General features: G+C 38.0%; 1 protein-coding gene and 1 pseudogene across 2 annotated transcripts; both read left to right on the top strand.

Annotated features, from left to right (window-relative positions):
* The first annotated feature begins 810 nt into the window (after positions 1-810).
* On the top strand, positions 811-3,699 carry LOC143629814 (acyl-CoA-binding domain-containing protein 3-like). The gene is made up of 3 exons (XM_077098984.1): positions 811-1,735; positions 1,874-1,982; positions 2,978-3,699. Exons 1-3 carry the CDS (start codon positions 1,140-1,142, stop codon positions 2,987-2,989), a joined length of 717 nt encoding a protein of 238 aa, XP_076955099.1. The 5' UTR covers positions 811-1,139; the 3' UTR covers positions 2,990-3,699.
* Positions 3,700-8,331: 4,632 nt separating this feature from the next.
* On the top strand, positions 8,332-11,756 carry LOC143629834 (subtilisin-like protease SBT1.7; annotated as a pseudogene). The gene is made up of 2 exons (XR_013153035.1): positions 8,332-8,971; positions 9,883-11,756. The product of XR_013153035.1 is annotated as a subtilisin-like protease SBT1.7 (transcript).
* The last annotated feature ends 1,463 nt before the right edge of the window (positions 11,757-13,219 follow it).

Here is a 13,219-nt window from a genome sequence, read left to right on the forward strand (position 1 = left end):
CAACTAGTTTTGTTGTTTTTCTCCTCAAATAAAAATCAGTCCTAATTCGCAAGCCCCCCTCACGTGAGGGACTGGTGTATTTGTGGAAAAGGGAAAAAAATAAGGAACAAAACTGCCTCTCACGTGAAGGGAAAACTGTAACATTCGGCCCTTGCACCACCAATATTGTCCGCTTTGCCCACGAAGAGCTCACGTATTTGTTTTTGGTTGCCAAGGTAGAGACTTCCTAGGAGGTCACCCATCATGCTACTACTTCCAGCTGAGCAAGCTTAACTGTGGAGCTCTGCGCTCGTTCACTACCATTAAGCCCAAAACGCGTTGGTGATTTAAGAGGCGAAACATTTACTTATGAACTAATGATCTCTCTTGTCCACGGCCGATGTTAGATTTGCCTAAGATGCTACACATACTGATGAGTTTAACGACCAGACTTAACGAGATTAGGGGATTTGGGTATAATTGCAAGTGAAATGAAACAATATGGAAAAAAATTGCAAATTTGAAACTACTGACTAAAACTGCAGATTTAGACAAACCAGAAGGATGAAAACCATAGTTCACTGAAATAAGTATTATAATAAAGAAAGAGTGAAAAGACATGTCTACCTCCGACTTAACGATTAAATTTAACGGGGTTAGTGACTTGGATATAATTAGCATAAACTGAGAAACGTGGAAGGTTCATATGCAGAAAATAAAATTTTTAGATTAAATTCGCATTATTTGTCAAATCACAAGAACAAAAATAGCACTTTACTCGAGCTAAATTAACGGATCAATCCCACCAAGATAGTCCACTACACTTGAAAGTAATGGAAACATCAAACATCAATTGACATCAAATCTCAGTTGACCAGGTCAAAACCAATCCAAAGTCGTCATTAACTCTTAACAAACTAAACAAATATAATTCAAACCAACCCAAGGCGGGCGGCACACGCATAACGAAATAACAACCTTCAATCCGGCCCCACACAAAATAATAATAATAATAATAGTAAAGTTAACAATTTGGTAAAGGTAACCGAATATGCTTTACCCTCTTCTCTGACAACCAAATCTTTCATCTTCTTCCTCAAGTAATATTATCTCATCCATTTCTCTTCCCATTTTACCCTCACCTTCATTTTCATTTTTCAATGGAGATCTTCATGACGGTTATCTTAGCTTTCGTGTTCTTATTAATAATCGCAAAGATCGTCTCCAATGGCGGTCCAGATCATCCTCAACCTGTTACTAGCATTACTAAAACTAAAACCAAAACCAAAAGCACGAAGAAAGTTCGATTTGCTGATGATCATGATGAGCTTGTTGTTAGTAAGACCGTTGCCAGTCCGTCCGAAACGAAATCAGTCGTTTTCGATACGAATCGGACCGAAATTGAAGAAGATTGTGGAGCAGATTGTGGTGATGAAACTGAGAAGCAGAATTGTATGAAGTTATTGTGTGATGATGGAATTGATGAAGCTGAGAAGGAGAAAGAAGGATTGATTTCGGACGAGGATGATTCGTCGTGTGATGATGATGATTGGGAAGGAGTTGAGAGGAGTGATTTGGAGAAGGTGTTTGCTATGGCTGCGGAATACGCTAAATCGGATAATAATAATAATAATAATTTGGGGAGTTTGGATAGTGATGTTCAAATGCAGTTGTACGCACTTCATAAGGTTGCGACCGAAGGTCCTTGCCGTGAAGGTCAACCGATGGCTCTTAAGGTCTCCGCTAGAGCGAAATGGTAGCATTCATTATTGCTATTATTATTATTATTTATAAGTTTTGGATATTTGTTTGTATATGAAATGTGTTGTGTTGTGTTTTGGTTTTGATTTATATATTTTGGACAAATGTGAACTGATGAATAGAATTGTACAAGGAATGCATGGCAAAAGCTCGGGAATATGAATCCGGATGTGGCTATGGAGCTGTACATAGCTCTTCTTACAGAGTTGGTTCCTGGATGGCCTCAAGGGATTCATTCTGTTGTAAGTGTTCTGTGTTCATGCTTTAGTTTGCATATGTGTTGAATATTGCAGACTTACAGTTGACTTTTGTATGAAGTAAACTTTGTTCTTGATTTGAGTGCTATGGTTTTTAATACAAGAAATGCAAATATAAAAGGTTTACTTGTTTTGGATGACTAGTTGTGTTAATGAAATCATTACGACTAGATATGCCGCATAATGAAACATGTTTATATATAGATTTAGCTGAATATACAATCATACAAAACAATTGGCTTTTGTGAAAGTCAAACTGTTAACTTTTTAAAATCCATAAGATAAGCATGAGAGTGGGGCGTATTTAAACATTACAGAGATATGGATAGGAAATAAATGTAAGAACCTTTTAAACATGTTTAACATACGGTAATCGTGTTTCAAATATCAAGAGTTGAAAATCTAATCGAAAGGAATGTGAAGAAACTAGCGGTTGATGGAAGAAATCTTTGTAAAGAAAGCAAATAGCATAATAAACTAATTAAGTTTGTCAATTTTCTATCTTGGGGAACCAACTCTTTTAAGGTAACATACATTTTAAAAATTTTAATTTATGGTAAAGTTACCTCGAGAAAAAAGATATGATGTGGCGGCCGATGTGCCAGTTTTGACTTTTATTTTTTTTCTTACATGGCTGATGGAACCTGTTAAAATTAGTTGGTTGTCGATTAAAGTTGGTTGGTTGTTATGCAAGACGCCCTTTTAAATGTATGGAACTGAGACTTGGAACAAAATGGATTCTATATAATCAGAAATGTGATTTTTTTGCTAAGTTTGTGTTTTATATAATACTTAATCCATGAATCTTGTAAAGAAGTTAATAAAGATTAGAAAAATGGGTATTCTTGAGTAAACTTGTTTAAGAAGAAGTTTTTTGTGAATGAGACAGCAGATGTAGTTGTTTTAATGAGTTACTGGTATGATGTTAACAAAGAAAATCAAGAACAATATTTAACTTTGACTTGGTTTGACTATTTCAGGATAAACATTGACTGGTTACTTTATGTAATTTCCCACCTACTGGAGCCAGTATTCTGGGTTCAGATTGCTAAAGATCAACCATAATTATGCTGTTAAAGTTAACAAGTCTTTTGCTGCAAGAAATGGTGGTTGATTTATGAAATTTACGGTATCATTTCACGATATTCTAGTATGGTTTGTTTAACTGTATGATTATGGTTTGATTATATATGTATAGATTGATTGCATTGACGTTAGGGGCCTGATTTAAGCCACCTTAATGTCTAGAATGACATATAATAAATAACAAGAGTTGACACTTTTCTTGATGAGTTTTTGGGGGCTTACTACATATTAGCACCACAAGATAATAAAATAGGATTACATAATTCATAGAGGAAAAACACACTTATTCTCACTCATTCTTTTATTTTATTTCTTGTCTTCTATGTTATGAGGACCTCCTCCAATATACCCATTTCCTCCACCATCTGTACCCATGTTGCTGCCATCTACTCCATCAAAACCGCCACTTGAACCGCCAAAATTACCATAACCCGAGCCTGGAACCGTCCTAGAACCGAATCCACCTGCACCAGCAAAACCTCCGTTTGAACCATAGCCACCACCCACAATCCCTACCCCTCCGGTGCTACCTCCCAATGGATTTCCTCCATTTGCATATCCACCCCAGTTTCCAGATCTCGACATCGAACCGCCACCTGCACCTACATTGCCGCCACTGCTACCTACTATCCCGCCATTGCTATATCCTGAACCAAATCCACCTCTACCAACACTAATTCCCCCACCTGGATTTGTTCCTCTACCACGGACACCGCCTCCGCCCATATTACCACCAACTCCACCCATATTACCACCAGAATAAACGCCACCTCCACCCATATTACCACCAGCAAAACCACCACCTCCACCCATATTACCACCAGCATAACCAATACCACCTCCTCCCATATTGCCACCAGCATAACCACCACTTCCGCCCATATTACCACCAGCATAACCACCACCACCTCCCATATTACCACCAGCAGAACCTGAACCACTACCACCAACTCCCATATTACCACCAGGAGAACCAGCACCGCCGCCTATATTACCACCAGCAGAACCAAATCCACTGCCACCGGTGCCTATTCCACCTCTACCTCCACCTCTTCCTCCATTTCCATTCCCACCCCTATTTCTAGACCTGTATCCCCTTCCTCCTCCGCTAGCAGCAGATCCAGCCCCTCCACCAGATCCGCCTCCACCACCACTTCCCGCCCCACCATAAGCCGCCACCGTAGTGTTGTTATCTTCTTTAATTTCCATTCCTTTGGTCCCATTACTCAGCACACTCCCCAATCTAGCTGCTCCAACACCTATATGGAAATCATGTACTCTCCAAACAGTAATGAAAAAACACAAACAACAGAAAACAACATTCATTCTTCCCATGATTAGCTAAAACAGTTCCACGAATGTAGATCCCTCGTACTCAACTAAACCTTAATAATCACTAAATTAACTTGCTAATGACTTTGACAAACTGAGCAAAAACGTCAACTAAGATTAAAGATATCGCACACGAATGGATTCAGTTGGTGTAGTTTCCTTGTGCTGATCCTCTATATGTAGTGGTTAGTTTTTTTTGTTGAAAAAGACTAGATACATTGTTGGTGTAGTGCAATTAGCATGATCTAGACTAAGGCTAGTTTGGTAGTGAGAACAATTTGCATGTTAAGAGTTGCATGCTATGCATGGTGATTGGAAATTGGAATTGTTCAACATATTCATATGAAAAAACTGGTCAGTTTTTGGTTATATTGGTTGAAAGTTGAGTAAAGGTGACTGAAGCATTTGCAACTCTATGGAACAGTTTTTTAAAATGGTATTACCCGAAAAATATATGAAAAAATAATCTTAAAAGGTGCAACCTCTTAAAAAAGCCAATATATACCCGAAAAATGCCCGAAAAAAAGCCTGAAAAACCCCGAAAATAAGGATTTTTTAATACCCGGAAATAGGGTATTCAAATACCCGGTTTTAGAATACCTGGTTCTATACCCGACCCGAACCCGATACATATGGTATGATTTTTAGAGACAATACCCGGACCCGAACGCGACTCGGGTATTGCCAATACCCGATTTTCTAATACCCGGTCATACCCGAACCCGGGTATTTGAAAAACCCAATTTGTGCACCTCTAACCCAATTCAATCCAACCCAACCCAACCCAACCCATTCTGGCCTATTTTCCATTTTGCCACCTCCAAGTAATAGGAACTAGTTACATGGAGTGAAAATTATGATTCAACCAGCATAAGTCTATTTGTGGAAATCACACAAGTTTATGTTGTGTTAGACTTAAACTTGTAAATTTGATTTGACTATGATTCTTACGGCATCACTAGAAATATAAATGGGATTGGCATCGACTTTAGAACATAACACAAAAACCTAACACAACTTTACTTTAAGTCTTTTATTTTTATTTTTTTGGCATTTAGCTCATGATAATCTTGCTTCTGAAGAGAGATTTAAATATAATCATCGACATTCAACTTTTAGAGAGATGCATTTATAAATACTCTTGATGTATACAATCTTACTGATCCACTAAAGGATTTATATATCTTCGATTCATGTTTCATGCTTTCCAATTTCCATCATACCATGTTTGACGGACGGGCTTTAGTTAATAAAAAGTGTTGCCATGTTACTGACACGCAGTCGAATGGAGCATTCACTAACTAAATCATCAAACATGTGAAATGGTTTAACCAAGTTGTTAATTATTGTTTAATATTTTGTTTCTTTTTATTATAAAAATGAGAGTGGGGGCATTTTGATTGGTTGGAATTAGATGTGACCCACGTCTTGCCTCTTTGGCGTCGTTACTAGATCAACTAGCGCCCAAAGGGGCTAGGCACCCTTTGTTGCCCTCACTATTCACTAGTGTAATGATTTAAGTTTTTAACATGCCGAAGTAGGATGAGGTGGCGGGGAGTGGCGCTCCCCACATCTCCACTACACATGGTTTTAGGGGTGCAAACGAGCCAAGCTACCCATGAGTTACTTGAGTTCAGGTCGACTAAAAAGCTCGAAACGAGCCAGACTCTTTTGAGCTTGTGCAAAGCCGACCCTCAAATAAAGCTTATTTAGAGCTTTTAGAAAATAACTCACGAGTCGAACTCGAACTTTTAAAAAAAGAGTTCGAGCTCTTGTATGTCAAAACGAGCCAAGCTCAAGTCTAGTCGATCTCGGGTTCATCTAGGCTCGTTTACACCCTAAAATGGGGCTTCTAAAAATTGGTCTCCCCGATGATTCCCATACAAGAACAAACTATGAGTTTCATTTCCTGTGACTTCAAAAAGGAATAAATGTGTTGACTTCATTATTTTAAGCATTTTAAAATATGCTATAAAAACTGAAATTATGTATAGTTCAAACCAATATACTTTTAAATAAACAAATGTGTATAACTAAATGAAAGTTATTTCACATATAATTGTGTTTATTTAGGTTGTATCTTTTTCATGTTTATAGGATTTCTTAAATTTATTTTCTATATATGAGGGATATAACATTGTAATAGCTTAGGAAAATATATCTAAATATATTTACTTTAAAACATAGCCAAACTTGAGTTTAGTCGAGCTCAAGCTCAGCTAAACTTGATTACATGGAGCTTCTGAAAGTTAGCCTCCCTGATACATTCCACTCGCCGTAAAAAAAATAAAATGTAGGTTTCATTTTTCTGCCACCCACTTGTTAAAATAATAAATGTGAGCCACGAAACCAATAGTCTCCCAAATTTTCACCATGTAGAAACAAAATTCTATATATACAAAATGTCGCCTTCATTATTTTATGCATTTTAACGTATCTATATATGCTATAAAAACTGAAATTATGTATAATTCAAAGCAACATACTTGTAAATATAACAAATGTGTATAATTTAATAAAAGTTATTTTACATGCAATTGTGTTTATTTAGGTTATATCCTTTCACTGTTTATAGGGTTTCTTGATTTTATTTTCCCTATATATTGAGGGATATCATTGTAGTAGTTGAAGACAATATATCAAAATATATTCACTTTAAAAAAATGAGCCAAGCTTGAGCCTAATCGAGTACGGACTCAGCACAACTTGATTACACCCTTATAAATTATAATGAAGCTTCTAAAAGTTCGGGGGTGTTTGGGTGAGATTTTAAAATTGTTTTTCTTCTTATTTGTTTTCTGAAAAGCAAAAACAACTTTTAAAAAACTTTAATTTGAAACTTTTAAGAAAACTTTGTCAAACACATTTTGTTTTTCAATAAATAAATTAACATGCAAGTTTTAACCGCTCATCTAAACACCCCCCTTAGTCTCCCCTATATATTCCACTCGCCATATATAAGAACAAAATATGGGTTTCAATTTTCTTTCACTTGTAAATGAATAAATGTGAGCCACAAACCAAATAGTCTCCCAAATTTCTCCATATAGAAACAAAACGTAGACTTCATTATTTTAAGCATTTTAAAGTATCAATATTGTTACAAAAACTGAAATTATGGATAATTCAAAGCAATATACGTGTAAATATACAAACGTGCATAACTTAGAAAAAAGTTATTTCACAAACAATTGTGCAATTGTTCTTGATTTTATTATCACTATATTAAGTGATAATAATTGTAATCGGCGAGGACAACATATCAAAATATATTTACTTTATAAAACAAGCCAAGCTTAAGTTTATATATCTAAAATGCTACATGACATACACAATGCCCATCGCTCGTATGAGGTAGACATACGTTATGCCGATCATATGAGACGAATAGGTGAGGGTAATTTTTATCTTTCATTTCCAATAATACATATATCAAGGTGATGCGCGACCATTTAGTCACTATAAGCACCTAGTTGAACGCTAGGGAGGTTTATAGCCTTTTAACCATTAAGAGATAACCTTGAATGGCTAAGAGACTACCTCTTAACCATTTAGACTTAAGATTACATTTTAACCATTAAAAGGTTATGAACCATTAATAGGTAGCCTTTTAATAACCATTAAAAAGTTACCAAACAGCCCTTAAAGCTACCCTTTAACCATTAAAAGGTTGTCTCTTAATGCCAGTTAAGAGTCTATCAAACAAACCCTAAATGTCCTTATGAATCCTTTGATATGGATAGACCGGTCCCCCCCTCCCCTTTTATTTTTTTCCAAAGATAATACAAAGAATGCGTGTCTTTATTGATTATGGCATCTTGTTTGGAAAAAGAAATACTAGTGATGGTGTTCAATATATAAATTAATAACTAAAACTATATTCAATATATATTTCTCTGAATTGGAGTGTTTGTTACTTTAAATTGCATGCATGCTGATATTAGCCACACACATAGGAGAAGTCCACATAAGATTACTAGATAAGAAGAGATTCTTTTCCGGTGGCAAATATTTATAAATAGCAATAGCACATTCATGACTCATCACACTTCAAATCAAACCCAAAAATAGTTAAAAAAAAAATATGAATCTTAGAAATGTTGTCCTGATTGCAGTACTAATGACTGTATTTTGCTACCGCTACGTTGCTTCCGATCAGAAGACGTATATCGTTCACATGGACAAGTCTGTGATGCCATCCCCATTTTCTAACCACCTGCACTGGTATGAAACCTCAATGAGATCGGTGTCCAAGTCCTCCAATATGCTGTATACCTACAACAAGGTTATGCATGGCTTCTCCGCCCGGCTAACCGTTGATGAAGCAAGCCTACTTAAACAACAACACGGGATATTGGCTGTTCATGAAGAGCCAATATACCAGCTTCACACAACACGATCGCCCGAGTTTCTTGGATTAGAGAGAAGTGATGTGATGCTTCTGGAGTCCAACTCGGGAAGCAATGTCATCGTTGGAGTGGTGGACACCGGTATATGGCCTGCAAGTAAGAGTCTAGATGATACCGGGTTTGGCCCTATACCCAGCAGGTGGAAAGGTAAGTTGAAACGGTCTAATTGTATAAAAGTTTGCACTGATAGAAAAAATATTTACTAATATGATGTAGTTTTAAACTATTTATCAAATTTGGTATTTTCTTGAAACTTATTTTTCTCTCACATATTTTAATTGGATAAATAAAGGATCATTATTTTGGGGATATTTTTTTGTAAAAGTCCTCTCAATTTGGGATGTTACGAGTCATCCGAACAAACCACCAAAATAAATATTTGTTTCTTGAGGTTAAGATGTTGTTCGGCCGGTATCGCTTTAACTCGTCGCAATGCTGGTTCAAGTGCGACATTGATTATAACTTATGATACGAAAAATATAATATATTTCAATGAAAATTAATATTGGAACATCAAGAAAAATGCACACAATTATATATTCCGTTAATTTATTTATGTTAACGATGCAAGTTATATAACTTACTTTTAAATAACTTTTTTCCTAAAGCCAATACTATTGAAAAGCTATGGTTGTGTATGAAAACAAATACATAATTAATATAATATTATTAATTTTATTGCAACGGTTATGTGTGAAAGAAATTTTCTTTTGAAAGATTTTTTATTTAATTTTTATTTATTTTTACGTATATAAACTGTAACTTCAATCAGTAAATAAAATATTGCTTATAGAATTATTCAAGAAAAAAAAGATTGTGAATTACAAAAGGGAGAATTGGTGTTAAAATAATATTTTAATGGATAAAATTATTTGTTAATATTAATTTAAGAATTTGATTAATCCAATTGAAATATGAAATAGAAAAAAGTTTTAAGAAAATACCTAATTTGATAAATAGTTTTCAAACTACACTAAGTTGGTAAATACTTTTTCTAAGTATACTATTTTGGTAAAAAAACTTAAACGTTTTTCTTAAATTACATTGTGTCTAAAAAGGTACGTGTGAGACTGGTAAAGGCTTCGATACGTCATTGTGTAATCGGAAGTTAATCGGTGCGAGGTATTTCTTGGAATCATATGAAGCGTCGTACGGATTTAACGAGACTTTGGAGTAGAGGTCTCCAGTGGACGATGATGGGCATGGGACACACTGTGCGACTACAGCAGTCGGTTCAGCAGTTAGCGATGCTAGTCTCTTTGGTTATGCAAAAGGAACTGCACGTGGGATGGCTCCACATGCGAGGCTAGCGGTTTATAAAGTATGTTGGCTCATAGCATGCACTGGTAGTGACATCCTTATGGCATTTGAGATGGCGATTAATGATGGTGTCGATATATTATCAGTCTCCATAGCCACCGAAGGCCATGTTATAGCCTATGCCATAGATCTTATTGCTATCGGAGCGTTTAGTGCGGCAACCCATGGGATATTCGTATCATTCGCTGCAGGAAATTCTGGTCCCATTCCGTTAACCGTAAAAAACGTCGCCCCATGGGTGGTGACGGTTGGAGCAGCAAGTCTGGACCGTGATTTTCCTGCCTATATTACTCTTGGAAATGGGGAGGAATTGTCCGGAGTATCGTTATACACTAGTGAGGAAACATTAACCGGTTCCATGGTGCCATTGGTCTTTGCTGGTAATCAATGTTATCCTGGCTATATGCCACCAGGAAGTGGAAGTGTTACTGGAAAAATTGTGGTATGTGAGATGGATAAGTTTTCAAGCGTGCAAAAGGGTATGGTGGTAAAGGCAGCTGGTGGTGTAGGAATGATCCTCGCAAACACCGTTTATCGCTTGAAAGAGCTGGAAGTTGACCTCCACGTCTTACCAACTGTGGCCGTAAATCAGATTGCTTACGATACGATCAAGGAGTATATAGACTCGAATAGTAACTCAAAAACTAAATTTACATTTTTAGGAACCAAATTAGGCGTCCAGCCATCCCCCATAGTCGCAGGATTCAGTTCCAGAGGTCCAAATCCAATAACATCGTATTTACTCAAACCGGATATCATAGCACCGGGAGTGAATATTCTTGCTGGTTGGACCGGCCGGTAAAGAGAGTCCTACGAGCCTTGCAACTGATCCTCGTCGTGTCAAATTTAATATCATTTCTGGGACATCGATGGCTTGTCCACACGTAAGTGGGTTAGCAGTGGTGCTCAAAATAGCGCACCCGGACTGGAGTCCAGCAGCTATGCAGTCCGCACTTATGACTACTGCATATAACACTTACAAAAATGGCGAAGAGCTGCTGGACGTTGCAACTGGGAAGCCAGCAACCCCCTTTGATCTAGGTGCAGGACATGTTTACCCGGTTTCAGCCCTTGATCCCGGTCTTGTTTATAATGCCTCCACGGAGGACTACTTGAGCTTCCTTTGTGCTTTGAATTACAAATCTGACTCTATCAAGGTGTTTTCAGAGATTTTTAAATGCGTGGAAGGCAGGAAGTACAGGGTGGAAGATCTTAACTACCCGTCTTTTGCGGTTCCATTTTCGGCAGCTTCGGAGCAAACCGTGGTTACGTACACGAGGACTTTGACTAATGTAGGCCCTCCGGCATCGTACAATGTTTTGGTATCGTCAAAGACGGATTCTGTGCAGATCAAAGTTGAGCCAGAAGAGCTCACTTTCGTCAACAAAAATGAAATGAAGATGTATAATGTGACATTCATTGCTGGCTCCATGCCTCCGAAAACTACGAGCTATGCTCGTCTAGCATGGTCTGGTGGAAAATATGTTGTTAGTAGTCCAATTGCTTTTAGGTGGGATTGACTATTAAACAAATAATCAAAATAAATAATGGTGATCCGTAAGGTAAGCTTATATAGTAATAAATAAAAGAACAATGCGATCCATACAGTAAGTAATATCAAGATATTACGTATTCAACCCCTACCCTCCACCTCCGGTGCGCCGCCGCCGCCACCTGCCTCCTCCACCTCCAGTGCGCCACCGCCTGCCTCTCCACCTCCGGTGCGCCGTCGCCACCTGCATCCTCCACCTCCGGCGACCTCCAGCCGCCGCTCCCCTACTGTCGGCGCTCACCTCCAGCCACCGTTCACCACCTGCATCCGCCGACCTATTGTCCATATCTATCAACAAGTGGTCATCCAAATAATGATATGAAGTCCCCCAACGTAAGAAAACCCTAGCTCCGAAAATCTCGGGCGATCCACGGCGGCATGAATTCAGAAGAATGGGAACAACCACGTAATCGGAAAGGGAAAGGGAATGATTATCAGGCTCAAGGTAATAACAAGGTTTTATCGATGTTTTTTGTCTCAAATCTTCCCCCAAAGTGTTCTTCGCAAGACTTAAAAGATGTTATGGGTAGCTTCGGTCGTTACGAAGGTTCCTATATAGCTAGGAAGCTGGATAAATGGGGCAAGAGGTTTGCTTTCGTATCGTTTTCCGAGGTGAAAGATGTCAAACGGTTGGGAGATGAGTTATCAGATGTATGGATCGGTTCGTATAAGTTGTTTATTGCGATTGCTCGGTTTGTGGATGGTGAGAATATAGATAGACCAGATTCTGGTAATAGGAGGAAGACGGCTTATGTTCCTGTTAATAGCCATGCAAAACCTAATGGTCAAGCAAACCCTAGTTCCGAAGGATCCGATAGGAATGGGGTTCCTTATGCTTCAGTTGGTAATGGGCGTTCCTTTGTTGATTCTTTGTTAAATCGGAACAAAGTAGATGAGATTAAGGTGGATGATTCGGTGGAACGGTTTTCTCATTGGAAGGGATGTGCTCTTACGGGGAGGGTGGTGAATCTTCACACGTTAACTTCTTTGAAAAAGTTGGTTCGGAAGCATGGTTGGAGATCATTAGATATTAAGTATCTGGGAGGGCTTTCAGTGGTGTTGGTATTCTACGTTAGTGGGGATAGGGATGCCTTCCTGAATGACAAAGACAAATGGTCAGACTGGTTTGAGTTTTTAGAACCTTGGTCTGATAGAACTAGTGTGGAGGAGGGTCGGATCGCCTGGCTCCAAGTTCATGGGGTTCCGGCTCAGTTGGTGTTAGACGAGGTATTCGATTTGATTGGAAGCAGATTTGGCAAGGTGGTTCAATCGGCTTCCTTATCTGCTGAAGAGAACAACTTATCGTATACTCTCATCGGTGTGTTGAGTAGAGAGTGCAAACGGATTGTGGATCGGGTGGACATTAATTGGAGGGGAAAAATTTTTAAAGTGTGGGTGGATGAAGATGTTGGGGAATGGATACCGGAATGTGTAGTAGAGTATGAAGAGGATGATGGTTCCGTTTTACCGGAGGAGGATAAGTGTGATGATAATATTGTGCAGGATGAGTTTCATAATGTGCA

The sequence above is a fragment of the Bidens hawaiensis genome, unplaced genomic scaffold (genome assembly GCF_021521415.1).
Source record: "Bidens hawaiensis isolate Kalapana, Puna unplaced genomic scaffold, B.hawaiensis_p1.1 tig00005467_1, whole genome shotgun sequence".
Lineage (NCBI taxonomy): Eukaryota > Viridiplantae > Streptophyta > Magnoliopsida > Asterales > Asteraceae > Bidens > Bidens hawaiensis.